At 51.9% G+C, this 20,091-nt stretch overlaps 9 protein-coding genes across 9 annotated transcripts; 3 read left to right on the top strand and 6 right to left on the bottom strand.

Annotated features, from left to right (window-relative positions):
* Nucleotides 1–110: 110 nt before the first annotated feature.
* N7462_011125 (PRCC domain-containing protein) lies at nucleotides 111–1,295 on the bottom strand (the record flags this gene model as incomplete). Its single annotated transcript, XM_057082839.1, has 1 exon — nucleotides 111–1,295. One exon carries the CDS (start codon nucleotides 1,293–1,295, stop codon nucleotides 111–113), a length of 1,185 nt encoding a protein of 394 aa, XP_056928194.1.
* Nucleotides 1,296–2,096: 801 nt separating this feature from the next.
* On the top strand, nucleotides 2,097–3,853 carry pkaC (cAMP-dependent protein kinase catalytic subunit pkaC; the record flags this gene model as incomplete). Its single annotated transcript, XM_057082838.1, has 3 exons — nucleotides 2,097–3,265; nucleotides 3,376–3,750; nucleotides 3,826–3,853. 3 exons carry the CDS (start codon nucleotides 2,097–2,099, stop codon nucleotides 3,851–3,853), a joined length of 1,572 nt encoding a protein of 523 aa, XP_056928193.1.
* A 468-nt stretch (nucleotides 3,854–4,321) lies between these two features.
* On the bottom strand, nucleotides 4,322–4,718 carry tim13 (protein translocase subunit TIM13; the record flags this gene model as incomplete). The annotated part of the gene is made up of 2 exons (XM_057082837.1): nucleotides 4,322–4,528; nucleotides 4,596–4,718. The coding sequence occupies 2 exons, from the start codon at nucleotides 4,716–4,718 to the stop codon at nucleotides 4,322–4,324; spliced, it is 330 nt and encodes a 109-aa protein (XP_056928192.1).
* A 407-nt stretch (nucleotides 4,719–5,125) lies between these two features.
* N7462_011122 (legume-like lectin family protein) lies at nucleotides 5,126–6,523 on the top strand (the record flags this gene model as incomplete). The annotated part of the gene is made up of 6 exons (XM_057082836.1): nucleotides 5,126–5,227; nucleotides 5,291–5,314; nucleotides 5,432–5,502; nucleotides 5,563–5,659; nucleotides 5,738–5,998; nucleotides 6,077–6,523. The coding sequence occupies 6 exons, from the start codon at nucleotides 5,126–5,128 to the stop codon at nucleotides 6,521–6,523; spliced, it is 1,002 nt and encodes a 333-aa protein (XP_056928191.1).
* Nucleotides 6,524–7,057: 534 nt separating this feature from the next.
* Nucleotides 7,058–8,056, bottom strand: N7462_011121 (uncharacterized protein; the record flags this gene model as incomplete). The annotated part of the gene is made up of 1 exon (XM_057082835.1): nucleotides 7,058–8,056. The coding sequence occupies one exon, from the start codon at nucleotides 8,054–8,056 to the stop codon at nucleotides 7,058–7,060; it is 999 nt and encodes a 332-aa protein (XP_056928190.1).
* A 917-nt stretch (nucleotides 8,057–8,973) lies between these two features.
* N7462_011120 (Sin1 family protein) lies at nucleotides 8,974–11,664 on the bottom strand (the record flags this gene model as incomplete). The annotated part of the gene is given in 4 exon segments (XM_057082834.1): nucleotides 8,974–10,221; nucleotides 10,239–11,025; nucleotides 11,079–11,558; nucleotides 11,642–11,664. 4 exon segments carry the CDS (start codon nucleotides 11,662–11,664, stop codon nucleotides 8,974–8,976), a joined length of 2,538 nt encoding a protein of 845 aa, XP_056928189.1.
* Nucleotides 11,665–12,702: 1,038 nt separating this feature from the next.
* Nucleotides 12,703–13,044, bottom strand: N7462_011119 (uncharacterized protein; the record flags this gene model as incomplete). Its single annotated transcript, XM_057082833.1, has 1 exon — nucleotides 12,703–13,044. The coding sequence occupies one exon, from the start codon at nucleotides 13,042–13,044 to the stop codon at nucleotides 12,703–12,705; it is 342 nt and encodes a 113-aa protein (XP_056928188.1).
* Nucleotides 13,045–14,352: 1,308 nt separating this feature from the next.
* Nucleotides 14,353–16,169, top strand: N7462_011118 (uncharacterized protein; the record flags this gene model as incomplete). The annotated part of the gene is made up of 4 exons (XM_057082832.1): nucleotides 14,353–14,492; nucleotides 14,555–14,983; nucleotides 15,040–15,791; nucleotides 15,850–16,169. 4 exons carry the CDS (start codon nucleotides 14,353–14,355, stop codon nucleotides 16,167–16,169), a joined length of 1,641 nt encoding a protein of 546 aa, XP_056928187.1.
* A 279-nt stretch (nucleotides 16,170–16,448) lies between these two features.
* N7462_011117 (replication factor C subunit 1) lies at nucleotides 16,449–19,835 on the bottom strand (the record flags this gene model as incomplete). Its single annotated transcript, XM_057082831.1, has 3 exons — nucleotides 16,449–19,404; nucleotides 19,470–19,560; nucleotides 19,805–19,835. The coding sequence occupies 3 exons, from the start codon at nucleotides 19,833–19,835 to the stop codon at nucleotides 16,449–16,451; spliced, it is 3,078 nt and encodes a 1,025-aa protein (XP_056928186.1).
* Between the last annotated feature and the right edge of the window lie 256 nt (nucleotides 19,836–20,091).

Raw genomic sequence — 20,091 nt, 5'->3', positions numbered from 1 at the left:
CCACCTTAGGAGTATTGGCATTTGGTATCTCAATGATGCTGTAACTAAAAAAGAAAAGAAAAGAAAAGAAAAGCGAGGACAAACGCCAACATGCAAAATGGATGCAGTCTTTACCATCCGTATCTTGAACCTGCCTCCTTTTGTTTCCTCCTCCCCGACGCGAAGCTTTCTTCCAGGGCGTCCTTCTGTGAAGTCGCCGCGTTGACCAACTGCTGCAAGGAATGCTTGCCAGGGGCAATGGCACGAACGGGATTGTGCTGAGTCCCTGCCAGCTCAGTCTCCGCCAGAGCTTGATTATGTGCGTATTCTTTATCGGTGTTGAAGGTGAGGATCTGCGACTCGGCAGACGGGGCATTGCGGCCAAACAGTTGACGACGTTCTGATTTGGATAGGTTGAGATCATTGGCAATATTGTTGAGAGAAGATGATACCGAGGCATTTGTGGGATAGTATGCAGCGTCTACAGGCACCGAGTCAGGTGCAGCTGCTAGAGTCGTTGGCATATCCTCGGGTTCGGCATTGTAGACCAAAGGCTCGTAGCTCTCTGAGACTGACGCGCGCTCGGGTGCCGTGTCCTCCGAGGAAAGTGAGAACAGGCTCACCTTGGGCTTTGGTGCCTGCGGTACTGGCGCAGCGCTCGTAGGAGCGGGCTTTGCGGTAGATTGCTGGCTCGTCGCGGGTGGTATTGATTGGGAAGAGGCTTTGGTTGTCTTCTTCTTTTTCTGGTTGCGTGCAACGGACAAGGGTCGAAACATCATTGGGTTCCCTTGCAATTTGACCTCTCCACTCTCAGTCTTTTGTATCAGCCCGCCATCTGTGTTGGACGATGCTTGTCCGAGGCTGCCGGCTTTGGGGATTGTCTCACCCTCTCCATCCATATCCTCCGCGTTGGTGGGAAGAGTCTGGTCGCACTTGAATTCCGCGTCAGCCTCGCGATCAAAGCCTGGCGTTGCGCCTGTCTTCAAGCTGAATACTTTTCGGGTCGAGGCCAACGGCGCCTTCTTCTCAGCTGCCCGCTTGGGAGCGGGCAGCAACGAGTTGAAGGCGGAGAATGCTCCTCCCGAGGCTCCTCCGAGTCTAGCTTTCTTTCGCGCGGGTCCATCGTCCGAGTCCTGGCTAGTCGTATGTTCCGGTTTGAGCTCCGGAAGGGCAACCCGGATCTTACGTGGGTTGCTGCGATCAATCTGAAATCCGGGGCCCGACTCGGGCTTCTTCGCTTTATCGGTAGCAGGAATGGGTGTGGTGTCAGGCTCGGCATCTGAGCCTTCAGAATCAGAGTAGGCTACCAGCGCCATGATTCGAGTGTGTCGTGGGGGAGGCGGTGGGAAGGCGCGATGAGTTGGTCCCGAGCCAATCGTTCGATATCTTGTTCGATATCTTGCGGCTTCGCAGCGATGGCAAATCTATCGACACCTTGTTCACCAGGCATTAAGGCAGGCCTACGCTGACTCACTTTTTATCACGTGATTTGATCTCTGACATAATCGATCGCGGTGGCCCAAATCCCCAAGTCCCCAGCGTCCCCGAATTCGCCGGATGCGAACGAGCTGGGCTCATGGGGAATAATGACCCTTTCATTGCCCTTGGCCTCTCCTGCCCCCAGATATTCGTCGCCAGTCTCCCACTCGGAACCCCATACACCCGGGACATGGGGGCCTGGGGAACTTGCCGGGATGGCCGACCATCTCGTAACGTCATCGCCGTCATCCGGTCTGGTCTGTTCTTCGGCCTGTAGTAGAGAGCAGGGCTCAGCAGCAAGCACCCGCCTATCCAGCTATCCAGCTATCTAGCTATCCAATCATCCAATCATTTCCTCATCCTCACTAGGAGGCCATAGAATAAAAGAATCATAAGTTGAGGATGCGTGGTTAAAGACAGCCGGCCAAGGCACATGACGTCTCTGGTCTAAGATGGTCTCTTGATCGGCTTTTCACACACTTTCACCACTTCCCCTCGATTCACACACACGACCGTATCAAGAGAGAGACTCCCAATTAACTCTGGACTGTGGAGCCCAGGGAAAAAGCCGGCCAACAAGAGCCAAAACGGGCGCCCAAAGCACCCAAACGGTGAACCAGCGGACGAGCCAAAGATCAATGCGTCATTGTGGCCGTGGCCCCTCCCCACCTCCCACCTCCTCCGAAGCCACCCCGGCCCTACAACCTTCTTCTCATGGCCTTCGCTCTCGACCACCGTCCTCCATGCCGAGTTTAGGAGGCCTCTTAAAGAAGCGGCGTACGAAGGATTCACAAACCCTCTCGTCGGAGCTGCCCGCATCCGAAAACCACCCCACCCCCGACACCCACGACACTTCAGGCGCCTCCATGCAACCCGCCGTCTCCTCGCCAGCATCTCCGCAGCAACAGGCCCAGTCCAACAATGCCGCCAGCATCAATAACCTCATAAATGCCCCGGCCAATGCTCCGCAGAATGCTTCCCAGACCTCTTCCGCACAGAATGCCTCCCATGGCCACCATGGCCAGCATGCCCAACCCCAGCAGCAACAACAACAGCCGCAGAAGGAGCGTACCACCAAGGGCAAGTATTCGCAGGAAGACTTCCTCCTTCAACGTACCCTCGGCACCGGGAGCTTCGGTCGTGTCCACCTGGTCCAATCGAAGCACAATCATCGATTTTACGCCATGAAGGTCCTGAAGAAAGCCCAGGTGGTCAAAATGAAGCAGATCGAGCACACCAATGACGAACGTCGCATGCTCAATCGCGTCCGCCATCCTTTCTTGGTGACCTTATGGGGCACCTGGCAGGACTCTCGAAATCTGTATATGGTGATGGACTTTGTTGAGGGCGGCGAGCTCTTCAGTCTCCTCCGCAAGTCTCAGGTAAGTTTGACAATGGCCAGGGCCATCCCTCCTCTCCCCGCTTCTCGTCTCTTTCTCGGTTACCCATCCGCCGTCCCCCCCGTGTCCCATTTCCAACCCGGTACCCGCTATGCTCGTCTGCTCGTACACATCACAGTCACTGATTCGAGTGTCTTCCTTTTACGTTCACAGCGTTTTCCCAACCCGGTCGCCAAGTTTTATGCCGCCGAGGTTACCTTGGCCCTGGAGTATCTCCACCAGCATCAAATCATCTATCGGGATTTGAAGCCCGAGAACCTGCTTCTGGATCGCCATGGTCATCTCAAGATTACCGATTTCGGGTTCGCCAAGGAAGTCCCCGATATCACCTGGACCCTATGTGGGACCCCAGATTATCTCGCCCCTGAGGTTGTCTCCTCGAAGGGGTACAACAAATCCGTTGATTGGTAAGCCTACCTTATGTTGTTGGTGTTTTCTTCTATTTCCTTCAATTTTTTTTGGCATATTCTTTATGCATGGGGAGTACTTTCGTCTTAACTTTTATCCCCTACCGCAGGTGGTCATTGGGCATCCTGATCTTCGAGATGCTGTGCGGATTCACGCCCTTCTGGGACAGTGGATCGCCCGTCAAAATCTATGAGAATATCTTACGGGGCAAGGTCAAGTACCCGCCCTACCTGCATGATGACGCCGTCGACCTTTTGTCGCAGTTGATCACTGCCGATCTCACCAAGCGTCTGGGTAACTTGCACGGTGGCCCTGAAGATGTGAAGAACCACGCCTGGTTCGCTGAGGTGACCTGGGACCGACTTGCGCGTAAGGACATTGACGCGCCCTACATTCCGCCCATTCGTGGTGGTCAAGGTGATGCAAGCCAATACGACAAATATCCGGAAGAGACAGAGCATTATGGCATGGAGGGTGAAGATGCGTACGTTCTTGTCTTTCATCATTCTCTTCTCCAAGCTCATCCCTGAGACCTGCTCCTAACTTCTTCCTCCTCCAGATACGGCCATCTTTTCCCCGATTTCTGAAGAGTGCTTGTATGATTTAATGACGAGATGAAAGCCCGCGCGGCATGCGCGGGATTTGAAATTGGCACCCTCTTGGTGCACCTGCGCTAGGAGTCGCCGTGAAAAAACCGGAGTGATATCATCTTCGGAAAATCTATCTTACCCCCAATCTCATTTATAGCAATTGGACTCGATTTTTGCCTTTTTGACCATTCATCTTATCTGATTTGGTGTTGAATGTGTTGATTTTTTTTTATAATCTTGATATACAAGAAGGGGAGGTTAAAGGAATTGTTTCTCTTGCCGATGAAACCACGCCCTATACTGTACACGGGCTCGCAGGCCATTTCTATTCGTACACGGACCCTTCGTTTCCATTGTGTCGGATCCCTCGCCATTCATTCCTTTTCCGTTGTAGTAAGGCTTCAATATCACCAGACCAACTGTCTGCGTCCCGGTCTTGAAATTTGCGATGGTTCCTGAACCTTCTTACATCGTACCCATGGTGGCAATAGCAGACGCATCACCGCCCAGCTTCTTGCTCTCCTGGCTCATGCGGGCCATGTAGGTGCGGCTGGTGACGTTCCACATGTTGATATACTTCTCCATGCAGCTGGACAGGCAGGTGCTCTCCTTGGACGAAAGGGAGGAGCCGGGGGCGGGGATGCAGGCGTCGAAGCAATTCTCGTTGATTTTCTAGATGCGCGGGCTCGATTAGCAAAGCTTCACGGGGTTGCACTCCGGTCCGAGGGTGGTGACGTACTCCGATCAAGGCACGGGCATTGGACATGGCAGCCTCCTGCTGAACCTGCTGCAGGAGAGCAGTCTTGATGTCGCCAGACGACGAGGGAGTCGCGGAGCCGGAGCCGGAGCCGAAGAGAGACATGGTGGAGAGTAATTAAATGGTGTGAAAGGAGGGACGTAGGACGAGTCGGGAAGATTGCGAGAGACAAGAATTGAGAGCGGAGGCGGCGAGCTGGAAAGTGGCTGGTGCGGTGCGCCACACGTGCTTGGGATGTGGACACCTTAGCCTTGTGTTGACTTGAACTACAGGAAATCCCGCGAAACACATCCACATCAACTCAAGTTCTCTCCTTTCTTGGCCCCCGCAGGCTTTCACACTCTCTCGCTCGCTCGCGCCTCTTGTCTGTCTTCTCCCCTTTACTTCCGGGTCCGGGTCCTGGCGACACCGTCACCCTAATCACACCAAACCAACCCCAAATCCCCTCCCACCCCCGGTCTCTCTTTGAGCTGCTACTACCTTCCTCTCCCAATTGGGCGTTTAATTCGACCATGCGGTTCCCAACTCTTTCTTCTCTTCTGTGCCTCGCCGGCTTGGCCTCCGTTCCCGTCAACGCGTATGCAGGCGACGATACAAACATTAAAAGCATCCCGGTAGGTTGGCCACATTGATCCGCATGCGCGCGGCCGAGGTACTGACCATGACTCGCAATCTAGCTCCGAACCCATAGCCTGACATCGGTATGGTCTCCCTCCTAAGAAACAGTGAAGCTCGGGCCGATCTCGTGACCGTGGCCTCTACTTTGGGAAGCTATTCGTGCTTCCCTCGGAAGTGCCCTTGTTAACACCTTATGATAGCCCTACCTAGATTCGGATTTCCAGAGCCGCTGGTTCGACTTCGGAGGGGATACAGTCATTCGAGCTGACAAGTGAGTAGGCTCTCAGAGGGAATAGCGGCGTGTGTACAGTATCAAGTTGGAAACTTACAGTCGGTTGGGTGCTAGGTACATTCGTCTAACCGCTGACCGGCCGTCACAACAAGGATGGATCTTCTCTCGCGTGCCTTTGACCGCGACGAATTGGGAGGTGAGAACGCGGCACACACTTTTTGGCTCAAAGGCGGACAATTGGAAGGCGATACTCATGTCCTATTTCGCTCTCTAGATTGAACTCGAGTTCGAGATCCACGGCAACGGCAACTTGCACGGCGATGGCTTCGCCCTATGGCTCACCAAGCAGCGCGCCACCCAGGGCCCGGTTTTTGGGTCAACGGACCGATTTGAGGGCCTTGGTATCTTCATCGACACATATAAGAACAACCGCCCGGGCGTGTCGTTCCCCTACGTCATGGCTATGATGGGCGATGGCGAGACCACCTACGACCAGGCGCACGACGGCAAGGCCAACGAGCTGGCTGGATGCTCGGTACGAAACTCTCCCCACTTTCTTCCGCTCTATGGACTCTATGTCAAATCATTCCACCCAAACTAATTCAAATCTCAGGCTCGCGGTCTTCGCAACGCCCCCGTCCCCACCAAGCTCCGCCTCACTTACTTCCAGGATAAGTCCCTGACTCTGGATTTACAATACAAGACCGAGGACTCGTGGGTCAACTGCTTCGCTTTGAATGCCGACGAGGCTAGCATCGCCATTCCCTCCGTCGCATACCTAGGCCTGTCCGCCGAGACCGGCGAGCTGAGTGACAACCACGACATCATCTCCCTCAAGGCCGAGAACCTGTACTCCCTAAACAACCGTAACAACGCCGGCAGCAAGGGCTCTGATTCCAGCCGTGGTCGCGGCCGTGGTGGTAGCAGCCGTGCAGCCCAACAGGAGAAGGGCAGCTGGACATGGTTCCTATTCAAGATTATTCTGTTTTTCGGAGCCATTATCGGCGCCTACTTTGGCTGGACAATCTACCGGACCAAGGCGCGGTCGTCTAGGTTCTAGGTAGAGATATCGCCGGTAGGAGAGCACGTGTGATAATCCTGAAAAAAAGCAGAAAGAATTGTCCTTTCCGAATCTACACAGTGTCTTTTTTTCTTTTTGTTTGTTGTCGAATGATTGGTATTGCATAGCTTGAAAGCCTTTGTTATTGTTCTTTCCTTTTTACCCCAGGCAGCTTGTCTGCTTTTCGAAATGAATTCAGTCATGATGAGTCTGTCATCTTATTCTACTTGATTGTTCAAAACAAAATCCATACATCCAGCCAAGTTCAATGTTGTCTTCTTCTTTGTCTTATGATCTCAGGCATCTGTTTATGTCTAATGAGGAAATCTCCAAAGAGTCTGCCTGGAAGCAAAAAAAACTGGATTGTTCGTTAGCTCAACTCTTGAGCAAGTAGGTATCAATGTCATAATCTATGTCGTCGCAATTCATAAAAGCGCCACCCAATGCGATGATAAGCCCAGATCTTCACCGAGGAGTATCACTCTATCAAGCAAGAAAGAGGTGCATAGTGTACTGGGATCCAGGTTCCCGACTTCATCCAGCTCGCTCACGCTCCTCATTCCACATGCGATCCACGATCTGGAAGACCTCCGTCACACTGCGCATCACCACCTCATCAATGCCTAGCCCGCTATATCGATGCTGGATCTTGTCCGGGTGCCAGCGCACCCGCTCCACCTTCAAAGTCGCCAACAGACCCGCGGCCGCGGGCGCATGCCGCATAAACTCCCGTACCGAATCTGGCGTGACATCTTTCCGCTTGCCTGATTCAACTGGCCAGAAAAGCAGATTCCGTAGCGGCGTCGACGCAGCCGGAGCGTCCTCCTTCCCTGGCCCGCCAGATCCCTGCGCCCTCGTCGCAATCTCCTCCCATCGCGCCAGGTACTGCGTCCACGCACTTTCCAACTTTTTGCGGCTCTTACGCTCCGCGCCCCGCCGCAGACTCTCCTCCATCGCACGCTCAAAACCTAGCCGTTCCCGCTCCCGAGCATTGTGTGTGTCCTCGCGCGCCTTGGCCTTCCGGCGCTCTGCCCGCAGCCGCTCCTGCTCCTCCTGCATCCCCTCCCGTGTACGCTCCCACATCCGCGCCCGCACATACGCTGCATACTCCTCGTCCGACATCTGCTCAAGTTCGCCATCTGGGCCCTTCGGTACCCCGGGCACGGCGTATGTGTGGATCGGCTGGCCATACACGGACTCCCAGTATGCGGCGCCTTCGTCGTCGCACATCGCGTCAAAGAGTGATTCTCGGAAGGCAGCTTCGGGGTCTAGCGTGGGAGGCGCGTGCGGGTCCGGCGAGGGTGAGGCACGCTGCTTGTGGCGCCGTTTCGAGCTGCGCGGTGAGCGGTGCCGCCGGGAGCTGTGGTGTCGTTTGCGCTCGCGGGAAGGGGATTCATGTCTGCGATGGGAACGCTTGCCGTCGCGCGAGGAGCTGCTCTTGAAGCGGAATCGGCCTTTACTTCGGCTGGGTTGGGCGTAGTCGTCTGCGGGCATTGGTGCAGGCTGTTCGCCCAAGGGAGTTTGTGAGGCCATGCTCATGGAAGTCGGATGTATGATTGGATGGCCATATCAAATAAAGACGGGCTCTTGAGGTGTGAAGTGTGCAAGTTCCAAGGATGAAAGGACGAAAGTGAGTCCAGGCCCATTGTCAACCCTTTCACGGTGCCGGTTGCTCAACCAGAGGACAGCTCCATACCATCACGTGATGATAACGGTATACCTCCCTCTTGGCTCAACTATGTACTGTTTTCCCCCTTTTGGCCTCAAGACATATATCCAATCAGCACACAAAGGATCAGCTGTCACGAGTTTATTAATAGTGGAAGTAATACAACAATCCAGTTGCTAAAACCTTTAGTGTCCATGTTTTTCAGACAAAAAGGTCTCTCGTCGAAGTTAGCCTCAAATACGTTCAACCGGTGTCAGCCGCTTGTTTGAGGTACCTAAAGACCATGAAAGCATTGATAGGGTCAGAATAGTACAGCTAGCTGTTACTGATGATCTCAAGATCTTGTTCTGCAAATTCAAAATGATACTCAAGTGGGTTGCTGAAGGGCCCATTTGTGAAAATGTCCTTGTAATATTACCAATTATTTGAACATGGTATATCTAGATAAGGTTTTCAATATATCAGATGAAGAAAATGAGTGAGTCTATTTATTACACAGCTTTAATAGGGACATTCTATTCTACCAGCCTTTAACTCTTGGTTAATGTAATATTATCTGATACTGCTTATAATTCATCTTAGGCTTAGGCTACCGTAATCATAGAGGAAAATACCATACACTAGAACCTGGCTATGACGATTGAAAGTTGGACTGTTCATATCAATTGCAATCATAGATAAATACACAACAGAACGCCAGCCCCGCCTCCCCTAGCTTATCCAGCCCAAATAGAAGTTCGCCGTCAAAGCAAACAGCAAAAAAAAGACAACCGCTGGAATCTCAAATGCGATAGTGTGCCATATTCTTCTTAATCTCGTCCACGATCTCGACGGCCTCCAGAGCGTTGCGTGCTTCAAAATCGTAGCGCTTCTGCTCCGTGGCATCATTCCCGCGCAGTACAACAACGCGGAAACTCTTCGGGTGTCGCCGGCTGACCTTACAGCCCACCACGTCATTGAAGTTGATTGAACGCGATTTGGCGTCAGAGGCGGTCTTGCCTGTGTCGCCAGGAACGATGTGCATATAATCGTTATCAAATGTAAGAATGCGATGGTTCGAAGCAGTAAAGGACATGGGCTGCTTGCGGAACACGTGGTACCGACGATAGTAACCGCCAATCAGATCTTGTTTCTGTGTAAATAAAGGCAACCCGCTCTTCTTGCCCTTCTTCACAGCGGTGGGATTGTTGCTATCCACAGTCAGAGGTGCGTTTGGTGAAGAACTGCCAGGGGAGCCACCAGTAGCAAGAGGCCCGACCCCGAAGCGACGGCGGACAAGGTCCAGCTCGGTAAGACTACCCAGAGCCTCTACAGTACGATCAAGCGGTGCAATGGTATTAGATCCCATCACCTTGAGAAGATAGTTGCCCTTATCCAGACCCCAGCGCTTGCAGACAGAGTCTAGAATTTCGGCAATGTAGCTGTCAGATGAGGTATTGAGAGTCATCACATGAGCAGAAGCTTCCAGGTTGATAAAGCGGATCTTCAAGGTCTTGGAGACACCAAGTCGGGGAGTGGCATGAGAAATAGGTACCGCAGGTCGATCCGCTGGAGTCAGCGTGCTATCATTCAATGCAGATGAGAATGGCTGCCTTAGAATCGGGTTCACGCGACCCATGGCCGACTTTGTTTGAGGAGGCGGTTGTGACCCTGGCACTATGAGAGTTGGTGGCTGCTCGCTTTCGTCCGAACCCAAACTCTGACTGAACTGAGGGTATAATCGTTCGTTTTCTTCAAACTCGGACTTAGAAGCTTCCACCAGTGCAAATTCATCATAAGGTTTGCCTCGTGAGCGCCCTCGCGCCTTGGCTGCTTGGTTATTGTTGGAGGTAAAGTCGGTCATTGGAAGTGTTCGTCCGAGTGCAGGAAAGTCATACTCCACTTCCCCATCATCAACCATGCGAAGCGCCCATCGATTGACGGTTAACTTTCCCCGTTCCAGGGATGGGTCTCGTGCATCTTCAGCATACTTCCAGAGAGCAAGACCAATGGTCTCGGCTACAGTTACCGGAGCAGGTTGCTCCGCCAGCTTGACTCGCGAGTGACTGGTAAATCTAGGGGTTCCTCGGGGTCGGATGAAAAGGGAACATAGATTTTCAGGTACAATGGATCGCCCTGGCCACTTCCCGAAAGCACCATAAACTTCTCTACCGGGTTACTTGGTGCGCGTTTGCGGGACTTGAGTTGTTTTGTGAGTAAGCTAACAGGTTGTATTGTGCTGATCGGCCGTGGTGGAGGTAGATCGTGCAACTCTGGCGCCGGTACTTTGGGCTTCCGTGGAGAGGCATTGTTGCTGGGGCCCGTGTTGGTGGGGAGTTTATGCATCAGAGCCATTGGGGAGGATGAGTCCAACGGGTCTGTCATGCCCATTCCAGCCAGGAGCAATGAGCCGGAGCCTGCAGTACCGTCGAATTCGGATGAAAGTGCAGATCCCACGGACTCTGCGCCGGAATCTTCGTCCTGCTCATTTAGATCGCCCAGAGCAATACTATCCGCACCACGACTACCAGTTCTCTCTCGACGCTTGCGGGGGCGCTCGGCCGCGTGGTCTGTGGCAGAGAATTGGACGTGTCCCTGCTTGTAGCCATGGGCATCAATTTCGTTATCAGTGGACAAGTCACTACTTGTAGTGGTGTCCCGTCGGGGCCGTTGATTTTTGTCTGATACGGCTGTCCCTAGGGAGCCCGTCCGGTAATGGGATGCAACATTCTGTGTCGAGGGCGATGTAATCATCACTTCTGGTCGTTCACGCTGTTCGGACGAGCGAATCGGAGAGGAATCGGCGCGGTCTCGGCGCACAGGCATTTTGGAGAATTTTATCTGCTCGGTGGACCTTGTGCTCGTTAGAAGTTGTACCACGGATTCAGATCAATAAGAACAGCCCACCTGTGAAGATTGTCGGCGTCGTCATCACTGTCATCGCTCAGGTCACTACTATCATCCTCCTCCTCTGCCTCAACCGGAGGCTGCATCTCCGGCTTTTGACGATCGCGTCGACCCTTCTTCTTTCCACTACGCCCAGGGAGTCGTCGCCCGGTGATTTCCATGTGGCTCTTACCAGTCACCATGCCCCCCTCGTCATCCTCACCATCCTCGAGTCCAAGTCCTTGGAGCTCATCTCGTGCAGCGTTTGCATCGCGGACAGCCAGTCGGTAGTATTCTGAGGAGACAGCTGCAGTTGTCGGGATTGGGGGAGAATGGGTTCGCTTGATGTTGGCGCTGCTGCTGTTTGTAGAGACGGTGGACCAGCCCGCGGCACGAAACCCAGGAGTATTGAGAACGGCATTATTGAGATTTATTAGACGGTCTCCGATACCGTCTTTGATGGTTGAAAGATATGTTGAACGCAATTGCCAGATGGTAAAGCTGCGCCTTGGTTAGTCTCCAGCGGTCAAATGATCTTGAGACCAGGTGAAGGATCCGGGGTAGCGAGCCGGTGCTCAACTTACTCTTCATTGTGAAGGAGAGACATATTGATAGGTTCCCACGGCAAGGGAGATTTGGAGCACACAGAAAAGAAACCGTGTTAGTAATAGTGATTGCGTGGAAGGAGTCGGTCTTGAAACATTCGCTCCTCAGAGCTGACAGCGCATGCTCACGTGGGAGCGTAGAGAAGGGAGGTACAACATGCGCAGAGATCAAATCCGAGGAAAAGAATGAGTCTGGCTCAAGCAGGACCAGCCTGAAAAGGGAAAGAAGGTGATGCGCAGGCAAGCGATATGCGCAAGGTGTAGGAGAGGGCAGGGTGATCGGTGGCGGTTCTCCGCAGATCATTTCCCCGCCCGCACCGCCTTTTTCTCAGCCGCGGGCATGTTCCATTTAGTTTTCTATGTTGATGAGATACGGTACACCGAATGGAGAATATTATTTTGGCTCTAATTGCTCTAATGAGCCATTCCCAGACTCTGGAATGGATTGTCCTGTCTTGGAATAAAGGTTTCATATTAATTGCTACCTTGGGGCCTTTGATCTCTAAAGGTCTGTTCTAAAGACAGCTGGAGAGACTGGGGGTGATATATATAGGTAGTTTTACTTGTTCATAGACGTTTTGCATTCAGAACATTCATGAGGAGAAATCCCCGACTATATTTATGTATAGCTTCCGATTTCTTAATCTGGCTATCTGTCCATAACCAACTATATACTGTGATGATGAACAATTGAATCAACTCCTCCACGTTCATATATACCTTTGGTATTGTCGTCCATGTCTTTCTGAGAAATTAACAATGATAGCCTGCCAAATATCCTCATAGAGTTAAGAGATGTTCAAATCTCCTTCAACGTGAGGTTCAGAGCTTTGTGTGTGTATTCGCAACTCAGTCACTTTCTCATTTCTACAATGTCTGTGATACCTGTCAAATTTGGTAGCAATCGTACGCATCCGATATATCCTCCAATTTCAAACTTCGTATGAGTGTCCCAGGAATTAACATAAATGGCTCGGACAAGATCTCACTCACTTCCTTAATATCTCAAGTGCTCCAGAAAAGTATTTTATCATCGGGTTTCAGTGATAGTATTTGAGGGCTATTAAGCTGAGTAGTGTTGACCAAAATATCACCCATGACCAAGGTTGCGCCTCATTTCTCAACTCAGGAATGTATTGCCTCACGGCCAGAATAGCATTGACAATGGTAGCCACGTCGTCCATGCTGGGGTGAGTGAAGAGACCGTTGAAAATGGTAGTGCCATTAGACTTGACGAAGATTCTTCTTGTGTGTCCTTCCGGGGAGTGTCCCTCGTCTGCCATAGTTCTGGTGAAGCGGTCATCGAGCTCATGGCATGCAGTTCCTAGTTCAGAGGTGTTGGGCTGGCAACCATGTCCCCAAAGCTTTTTGTTGCATGCCATGAGCCAGAGGCTGGTCCCGACAGTCCGCCCTTTCATGTCCACACATGAGGTGGACCCGAAATCCAAGGACTATTGGGGCCGGTCCGCGTCCGAAAGGCTCGACTCAAGCTCGAACATCAGTTAGTGAACGGAAACAGAGAGCAGAAGGGTTGAGACCTCTCGTGTAGGTATGGCCCTTGTATAGGGTTAAACCGAAGGGCGAGTCTGGCTTATTTGAAGCCACTATTTTGATGACTACTGGAAATCAAGGAAATCAATAAGTACAGTGACTCGACGTACAGTTCGTGTGGCCCCGCTACTATGAGTTCTCGCTGCAAACCTGCAGGATTAGATTAGAGTAACCGAATTTTCTCGGCAAGACTATAGAGAAACTAGGGACGAAAGCCGACATCTCCTTCTAGCAACCATCTATCTCGAACGATAGGGTCACCAAGCGACGTCGTCTCTCGTCGGCCTGGTCCTCAAAAGCTGTCTCGCTTCAGGACGAGTACTCCATCCAGCCTCAAAGAGCAAACACGCTGACTAGCTAGAAGCGGATTCGTCCGAGCCTGTCCTGTCTTTGCCAATAAGTCACCGTGGCCACTCATTGCCCATCGAAAGAGACCCTGGTCATTTCTACCTTGTAGATAGGAGGCGTGATGCTTCAATCGCATTGATTGGTCACCCTCCGCCACCAAGATATTTGGACACGCGTCGGCAGTTGTCCTCCACATTCTCTGGCCTGTCGCTAGCCAAAGAGCTCCAGAATCCTGGCCCCGGAGAGCGATCCAGGGACCCGGGGAGGGCGGCTTGGGTAGTGAGATATTTCCATCAAGCTGGGAGGCCTCCATACTCGGTTCTGGCCTCGTCCTGCCAGTATCTACTCGGCCCAAAGCCGAATTCTCTGAACAACCGTGAATCCTGAGCACTCCGGTGAAGCCTGTGTCCCCAGGGCTCTTGAAATGGATTCGAGCTTCTCGTGCCCGAATACAAGTGGCCAGCCGAGCATCAGGGTAACCTGGTTGGTTCGTCGATCCATCTGGCCCCTCCGCTAAAAGGGATCAAGGTGTCATGTTCCCCGCGACTGCCGCCACGATTGGTCCGTCCAGCAGGGGAGACCAGCCATTCCCAACCACTCCGGGATGTGGACCTCAAAATCACAGCTACCCCGGACAGCGTCGACACTTGTGGGGCCCCGCGTGAGTCTGCGGTAGACCCATGCTTGATAGGCTTCGGATCCAGCATGGTTACTATATATCAAGGGGAGGAGCGCCAGACGCTGTACAAGGATCATCTGGCAATAGTTCCACCTCACAGGTCACTTTTGCGATGGCTAGCAGTCAACTCAAGGAAAAGACAGGGAAGTCGCAGGTGAAGACACTGGGCCACCTGCGTCTGCGAGACTCAGAGACGGACGAGATTATCTTGGTCCCTACTCCGTCGTCAGATCCCCAGGATCCTCTCAATTGGTATGTCTCAACCCGTGATTTCCGTTCCTTCTTCAGGACATTACCCTCTGATGGCTAAGTAGGCCGAAATGGTTCAAACTATACACGGCGGTGGCCGTGTGTTTCGCCATGATTCTCTGCAATTTCCTGGCGGCCGGTCCAACGCTGGCGATTCTTGAGACCGCAAAGGACTTTTTCCCCGACTGGCAGGAGACCGGCATGTCTGGCCCCATTTCGAAGACGGCATACTTCTTCAACTGCACTGCCCTCTTCCAAGGCTTGGGTAACTTGCTCTGGATGCCGCTGATCAACAAGTATGGCCGCCGACCAGTCTATGTGACCGCCTTCACCTTGTATACTATCACCGCCATCTGGTGTGCCGTCGCGAAGGGGTATGCGAACTTCTTGATAGCGCGGATCTTCATGGGTATCGCAGCTGGCGCTGGTGAGTGTTTGGCACCCGTCACCATTGCCGACATCTTCTTTCTACACGAGCGTGGTACCATCACGGCGTAAGTATCTCTGTTTCACTAGTTGACCTGCACCCTCCCTCTCTGACATACCCTAGGCTATACAACGCCTCGCTGAACCTGGGTGTTGCAAGCGGTGCTATTATTGATGGCTTCATTGTCAAATACCACCCATGGCGCTTTATCTATTATGTGGCTATTGCTCTGATCGGCGCGGTCACCCTCATTGTATACGTCACCTTCCCCGAGACTGCTTATATTCGAGACCTCGCTCCCAGTGACACCGTCACCACCCTGACTGCTTCGGGCGACCGTATCCGTCGAAGCACTAAGGGTGAGGAGGCCGGCACTTCTTCAATTCACGAAGTGGTGACTGCGGAGCAGACAAGAAAAAACGGGCCTGGATGGTTGCAGGGTCTGAAACTGTATCACGGGAGGTATACCCACGAGTCTCTCTGGCAAATGACCATTCGTCCGGTTGGCCTTTTGATCCTTCCGCCTGTCTTGTGGGCAACTCTGGTCATGTCTGTGACAATTGGCTTCATCACCGCCATTACATCCAACGTCTCATCGGCTTTCAACACGGCCTATGGTTTTGAGGCATGGCAGTCGGGTCTCTGCTTCTTTTCGGCTGTTATCGGCTGTCTCATTGGTATCTTCCTTGGTGGTCACTTCTCCGACTGGGTCGCCGACTACTTCACTCGTCGCAATGGTGGTATCCGAGAGCCAGAATTCCGTCTTCCAGCGATCATGATCGGTGTCATTACGGGACCTCTTGCATTGGCTCTGTATGGCTGTGGTATCAATTGGCAGATGCATTGGATCGTTCCTACTATTGGCATTGGGTTGAGTAAGTGATTCCTTTTCTTGGCACCTTGACATTCAGAACATTTCTGACGCCCCTTCAGTCAATTTCACCATCACCCAAGCTACGAACGTCTCCCTCGTCTACACAATTGACAGCTATCGTCCCGTTGCTGGAGAGATTGTCGTCACGCAGCTGGCTTTCAAGTCGGCCTTCGGTTTCCTGCTGGGTTTCTATACCAACCCGTGGGTTGACAAGCATGGTTACAATGTGGCTTACGGTGAGATGGCTGCAATCTGTGGAGGTGTTTTGATCTGTTGGATTCCATTCTTTTTCTGGGGAAAGGTCGTTCGCCAAAAGACTCTGAGCTGGAAAGTTATGTCTTGGGTGCGGTGGGATGACGACCGAGAGGTTGGCGAGTAAATCGTTGGAATGCTCTCGTTACCTTATGCTACCGGTAGGACTTGCATGGGAATATATCACCCAGATACCCAATTCTAGATTTCTTTTGGATTAATATAAGCTGGTTTTTTTCTTTTTCTTTTTTGAAGAAAAGAACAAACGATCAACTTGAAAAAAGAAGCTTCAAATTCCCGTGTGAGACTTCAAATGATGTGTAGTCATAGTTCATAGATTGGTAGCTCCCGGATTTACCAAAGCAAAAAAAGGGAGTTACAAGTAAGTGATATTATACATGGCAGCTTAAGCCTTGGCCTTGGCCTTCCGCCCCTTCTTTGGCTTCTCCTCGCCGTCGTCAATAAAATCATCATCTGCGGCAGCCTTCTTGCCCTTCTTGCCCTTTGCAGCGGGGGCCTTCTTCTTCTTTGGCATGCTGACGTACTTGTCCTTCTTCAGATCTATTTCCTCTTCGTCATCTTCCTTGATTTCTTCGACGACTTCTTCCTCGTCGGACTCCTCAATTGCATCTTCAATGTCTGGCTTCTCCTTGGGTCCCTTCTTCGGGGCGACAACATTACTGGCCTTGATGAACGGAAGTGGGTGCGAGCGCGAGTTGTACAGCCGTGTAAAAGTAGCCTTTGTCTGTGTCTCCAGCTTGACATTGGATTGATCCATAGGTCCCACTCCTAATTCAATCATCGCATCAAAATCGTCTCGAGTCAGGTAGTAGGCATCCATGAAGTCAATCACTCCATCGACACTGTCCTTGCCTTCATCCATGAGTCGCTTGACCGATTTCTCCCAAACAAGCGGCATGTACTGTTGGCGGATCTCGTCACGGTTGCCCGATGTGCGAAGGCGCATGTGTCCTTGGATTTCCTTAACGTAACGTGACATTTTGCCTGGGTAGATAATGTGTGAGTAAACATAGTACTGTAAAATAGGGCTAGGATGCTCTTGCATACCCTGTTTACTATTTTGGCCAAGCCAGCTCGTGAATGCTGGACGCTCGGTCATGTTTCCGAATTGATAACTGGCCGGTCGCACGAAACTAAAGATGGCATGTGTAGGCATGAGGCTCCACTGCTGCTGGGTCCCATGAATCATGCGATCAACAAGATCGCCATCACTGAAACTAGAGGCTGCATTATCTGCCAACTCAAGGAGCTTGAGCTTACGCTCTTTCCCCTGGTATTTAGCAGCAAGGCTGGGGTTTGTTCGAAGGTAATTCTCCTGCAGCATCAAGTGACTGAACTCGTGATCATTGAAATATAGCTGAATCTTGTCATCAAGTGTCGATGAAGAACTCTGAGAGAACATCTGGGCGCTAAGAATTTTACTCGTAATGTCCCAGGGCTTCAGGATGACGTGCTTCTCCCATGCCTTTGACATTTGTTTACCTTCATCAAATCCGAGGTCTGAGCGGTCAAGCTTGGCAGCAGAGAGCATGTTAATGAGCTGTCGAATGTCGGCATGGGTCCCTTCGATGAGAGCATCGAGCACAGGGGGCGGGATCTTGATTTTTTCTCGGAAGCAGATAGTGGACAACCTGCCCCGAATTTGGTCGGCCGTTGGGCGTCGAAAGGGAACGTCAAAGGTCACATGGTCAAAAGGCTTCATCTTGGGGCTCCTCCGCTCGTTACAGAGCAGAATGATTGGTATATTCGTCTTCTTAGCAATTGCTGCCACGGCCCCAACACCTCCACGGTCACCAGCAGACATGCCGTCAACCTCGTCCATGATCAAGACAAGATTCTTCTTTCCACTCTCGACCTTCTTGCCTTCGCCAGCGAAATAGCCTTGTAGAGATGTTGTATCTAGGATGTCCAGAGTGCCGCTCTCAACAAGCTTCTTACTTCTTGTATCACTAGCGTTGGTCTCGACGATATCGAAACCTTCTAGCTTAGCCACAAGATGTGCTGCCGTTGTTTTTCCGATACCCGGAGGCCCGTGAATCATAATTGTTCGATAAACCCCCGAGCCATCTTTGCCAGCGTTCTTGAAATTTAATTTGGCATTTCTGTGCCAGTTGCGCAACCAATTCTGAATCTTTTCAACGGCACCCTTATTGCCACAGATCATGGAAAGCGAAGTAGGAGCATACTTGGTGGTCCAGAGTTGATCGTCCGCCGAAGCGGAGGGTGAAGAGGAGGGAGGAGCACCGCTCAGTTTCGAGTCAGCCTTGGCTTTGGCTTCCCTCTGTTTCTTCTCCTCTGCATCGATCTCAGCGGCCGCTTTCCTCATCTTTTCCTCTTCGGCCTTTTGTTTCTCTGCATATTTCTCAGCTGCTACCCCAGAACCGCCATTGGCTGGTAGACGTCGGATGAGCTCAAAGAGACCATTTTCGTCGATAGTCTTGAGTTTGTGTTTGGCGATCGTTTCAAGTTTCTTTGGACCGGCATCTCCGCCGAGAACAACGTAGCTGGTCTTGGAGCTGGGAGCTCCCGTGACTTTGCCCCCGTATCTTTTCACCAAGGCCTGGCCTTCCTCACGGCCGAGCGTTTCCAAAACACCAGTGAATACGAACGATAGCCCTGCCAAGCAGTTCTCTGCACCGGTGGGCAGCTCGGCGGTACCTGTGGTTGGGGGGTCACGAGATGCTTGTGCAGCATAAGGATTGAATTTCTTGGGTGGGCCACTGGCGGGAGTAGGAGATGGAGGTTCAACGGATGGAATGCTGTCAAAAATGGCCTGAATCTCTTTGTTCTCAACTGGGGCGTCTTTCTCCTTCTTGGGTGTTGATTTCTGTTTTTTGGCGACTGGCGACCCAGGGGCCTTTGACCGGGCAGCTGGCTTCTTCTTTTCTTGAAAGTCCTCATCTTCATCCTTGTCAATCAGAGCCTCCGACTTGCGCTTCCGACTTGCCCTGTTAGGCTTTGGTGCTGATTTGGGAAGATCCTCCATCACTACATCGTCTTCTTCGTCCAAGATCGACCGATTTTTCTGTGACCTCTTTGAAGTGATTGCAGGTTTGACCTCGAGCATTTCGAAGTCATCATCATCACTGTCATCCGCTGCAACGTAATCATCATCCTGCTTCTTTGTATACTCCGATGCAAATATGTCGTCTCCCCCAAGGCCTTCGTCATCATCGAGAGTTTTTGTGGCCTTCTTGGTCGATGCACGCGGCACATTTCGCGATTTTACGGGGCTTTGATCGGCCTTGGCGATCTCAGCCTTGGGTGGCCTTCCTCGCTTCTTGCTGGAGGCGAAATAATCAGAGGTTGTCGTAAGTTCTCCCTTGGGTTCTTCAAGCTTCCTGTGACGAGAATTGAATCAGAGAAATTGCATTTGATAAAAGACTGGAGTACATCCGAATCATACGGTTTAGCTTTTGGCTTGGCTTTGGGAGTAGGTGCCTTCACAGGCGCATCGTCCTCATTATCATCGCTATCATCCACCACCTTCCGGCTGCCTGTGCAACATGTTAGTTGAGGAGTTGGGGATGAAGAAAGATAAAGATACGGGGACAGCCATACGTCTTTTCCTTGAGGTAGAAGAGTCCTTCGCGTCAGGCAATAGTCAGCAAGTTTGGTAACCATAAATTGAAAAATTAAGTATAGGTTGAAAGAACGGTTAGAGTGCTGTAATCAGTAAATCGCAGCGTACCTCTTTCGTTGCGGGCTTTGGGGCTTCGGCAGCACTCTGACTGGGCTTACCCCCAAAGAAGCTCCGGATATCAGAAGGCATCTTCAGCTCAAGCTCGACCCAACATAGGAGTTTGAAGACTGAATGCGTGAATATAGAGACAATTGGAAATAGAAGATGTCCGCAGCCTTTGAGGCAACACTGCCATACGGTTGACGCGCCCGGGGACGTGACTGCTGACAAAGAGGCGCGACATGCACGTGACCGATACTTAGACCGAATTAAGCCTAGTGCACGTCGGACATCGAAAAGTGCCGCTGCCCTGCGCAAACAGCCACTATCGTTCAATTCATCCTTG

Source organism: Penicillium macrosclerotiorum, assembly GCF_028827735.1.
Source record: "Penicillium macrosclerotiorum strain IBT 26536 chromosome Unknown utg000011l_segment0_segment0, whole genome shotgun sequence".
In the NCBI taxonomy this organism is placed as follows: Eukaryota; Fungi; Ascomycota; class Eurotiomycetes; order Eurotiales; family Aspergillaceae; genus Penicillium; species Penicillium macrosclerotiorum.
The sequence above is the reverse complement of the archived record's forward strand: the minus strand, read 5'-3'. Positions and strand labels throughout refer to the sequence as shown.